Source organism: Petromyzon marinus, unplaced genomic scaffold (genome assembly GCF_048934315.1).
Source record: "Petromyzon marinus isolate PM22_M1 ecotype Great Lakes invasive population unplaced genomic scaffold, UKy_Petmar_22M1.pri1.0 PM_G_Scaffold_37, whole genome shotgun sequence".
NCBI lineage: Eukaryota > Metazoa > Chordata > Hyperoartia > Petromyzontiformes > Petromyzontidae > Petromyzon > Petromyzon marinus.
The window spans coordinates 990994-993812 of record NW_027422950.1 but is presented as its reverse complement, the minus strand read 5'-3'; the positions used below and the strand labels follow the sequence as shown (position 1 = coordinate 993812).

Here is a 2819-nt window from a genome sequence, read left to right as displayed (position 1 = left end):
GCACACTCGTCTTTTTAAGTTCATCACCCATCCAAACGAGTGTTCACTGAACACAGCCGACCTGAATTACATCCCTGGTGTCTCCGTCAGAGATTTTGAAGCAGAAGTGGCTGACCTGAAGGCCTCAGACATGTGGGTGAATAAGTTCAAGTCACTGAATGAAGATTTGGAAAGAATCACACGACAGAAAGCGGAGTTGGCGAGCAAGCACATGTGGACAGAAATGAAAAAACTCCAATCCGAAGACCAGCTGATTCTCAAAACTTGGAACGCGCTTCCTGTCACATACCACACACTGCAGCGTGTGAGTATTGCTGTATTGACCATGTTTGGATCTACGTATGCATGTGAGCAGTCATTCTCACATCTTAAAAACATCAAGTCCAACCTACGATCACGTTTAACGGATGAAAGCCTCAACGCTTGCATGAAGCTTAACCTCACCAAGTACCAACCCGACTACAAAGACATCAGCAAATCCATGCAGCACCAGAAGTCGCATTAATGGTGAGTGTTATAACAACATTATTTAAAAGAATAAATTCAGAGGCTTATTATACTGACATTTAGTTGAATTCACTTTTAAAATATATTATATGGCTCTCACTGAAATAAATTTCCAATTTTTTTGCTTTCATGGCTCTCTTAGTCAAAAAGGTTCCCGACCCCTGGTCTAGGAGCAAGTCCACCCACACCTCCACTTCCATGAATTGCTGGGAGTTGCCTCGCTCTGCCTCAGTCAGAATTCTCCTCCTGCTTTACGTTGCCTCCATCAATGTGAAGGTCCGATTCTGGAGTTGAATCTTCATCTTCACATTTCACCATCACCTCTTCCCTCTTCACCATCACCTCTTCAAATTTCACCATCACCTCTTCATATTTCACCTTGATACCTTTAAAAGTGTCCAAGCTGGGATTTTCTTCCGGTTCGTGTTTCATGAGGGATGGGCTTATTGTGGCACTTTGACTTTCACAAGCTGATTTCAGACTCCACTCCTTGCAGATCTTCTGATGCTTCTGTGTTCTCTGGTGTACTTGAAGATTTTATGAATGTGCAAACGCCTTCCTGCAGAGTGCACCTGAAGGGTTTCTCTCCTGTGTGTATTCTCTGGTGTGTTACAAGAGGAGATGACTTTGCAAACGCCTTCCCACACACACTGCACTTGAAGGGTTTCTCTCCCGTGTGTGTTCTCTGGTGTACTTTAAGATGTGGTGACTGTGAAAACGCCTTCCCGCACAGAGTGCACTTGAAGGGTTTCTCTCCCGTGTGTGTTCTCTCGTGTACTTCAAGATGTGATGACTGTGCAAACATCATCCTGCACAAAATGCACCTGAAGGGTTTCTCTCCTGTGTGTGTTCTCTGGTGTATTTTAAGAACAGATGACTGTGCAAATGCCTTCCCACACACAGTGCACTTGAAGGGTTTCTCTCCTGTGTGTGTTCTCTGGTGTTTTTTAAGAACAGCTGACTGTGAAAATGCCTTCCCACACACAATGCACTTGAAGGGTTTCTCTCCCGTGTGTGTTCTCTGGTGTCTTTGCAGATTTGATGAATGTGCAAACGCCTTCGCACACATCGTGCACCTGAAGGGTTTCACTCCCGTGTATGTTCTCTGGTGTGTTACAAGAGCAGATGAACGTGCAAATGCCTTCCCACACACAGTGCACTTGAAGGGTTTCTCTCCCGTGTGTGTTCTCTGGTGTCTTTGCAGATTTGATGAATGTGCAAACGCCTTCGCACACATCGTGCACCTGAAGGGTTTCACTCCCGTGTATGTTCTCTGGTGTGTTACAAGAGCAGATGAACGTGCAAATGCCTTCCCACACACAGTGCACTTGAAGGGTTTCTCTCCTGTGTGAGTTCTCTGGAGGGTCTGAAGAACTGATGGCCATGCAAATGCCTTCCCAGACACAGTGCACTTAAAGGGTTTCTCTCCTGTGTGTGTTCTCTGGTGTACTTGAAGATGTGGGGACTGTGAAAATGCCTCCCCACACACACTGCACTTGAAGGGTTTATCTCCCGTGTGTGTTCTCTGGTGTGCTACAAGAGTAGATGAATGTGCAAACGCCTTCCCACACACACTGCACTTGAAGGGTTTATCTCCCGTGTGTGTTCTCTGGTGTTCTACAAGAGTAAATGAACGTGCAAACGCCTTCCCACACACAGTGCACTTGAAGGGTTTCTCTCCTGTGTGAGTTCTCTCGTGCTGTGTGAAATCTCCAGTACGATCCGTGCTGTATGGACACCGGTCGCATTGGAGCCTTGTCCTACCGAGCTGCGCTGAGTGCATTTGCTCCATCAGACCAATTCTGCGGAGGAAGCGTCAGAGGAAGCGTCAGCTGCAGACAGAAAAAAATAATATCCACACCATCTACACGTCAGTATCGAGGCACAGAGGAATGCATATATAGTCACATGTGACTTACACGTCTATATTCATATATTCATGATGTAGTAAAAACGTTTCCCAAATTTTTCACAGGGCTGTTATGGCACACAATGAGAGGGCAAATGGTCATAAACATGCCTGGAAGCCCTCGTATCTTCAAAATGAATGTTCACCCAAAACTCTAAGCACACAATTTCGGCGGTCTGGCTACAAAAGGAATATTTATGAGAGCTAAATTCAGCTGACATAGCAAAGGGTGTTGAAAACAATACTATTTGTGTTATGCAGAAATTCATAAATTAATGTTCAATCACAACTTAGAGGTGTGAATCTAGGCTCAGATGTCCTTGAATGCTGGGATGAACAGTTCCGACTTCAGCTGAATGTGTGTGCTGTGTTAACTTCCTGTTTCCATTCTTATAAAGAGTTC

General features: G+C 45.1%; 1 protein-coding gene across 1 annotated transcript; it reads right to left on the bottom strand.

Annotated features, from left to right (window-relative positions):
- Positions 1-970: 970 nt before the first annotated feature.
- LOC142915937 (uncharacterized) lies at positions 971-2299 on the bottom strand. The gene has a single exon (XM_076061562.1). It carries the CDS (start codon positions 2297-2299, stop codon positions 971-973), a length of 1329 nt encoding a protein of 442 aa, XP_075917677.1.
- Between the last annotated feature and the right edge of the window lie 520 nt (positions 2300-2819).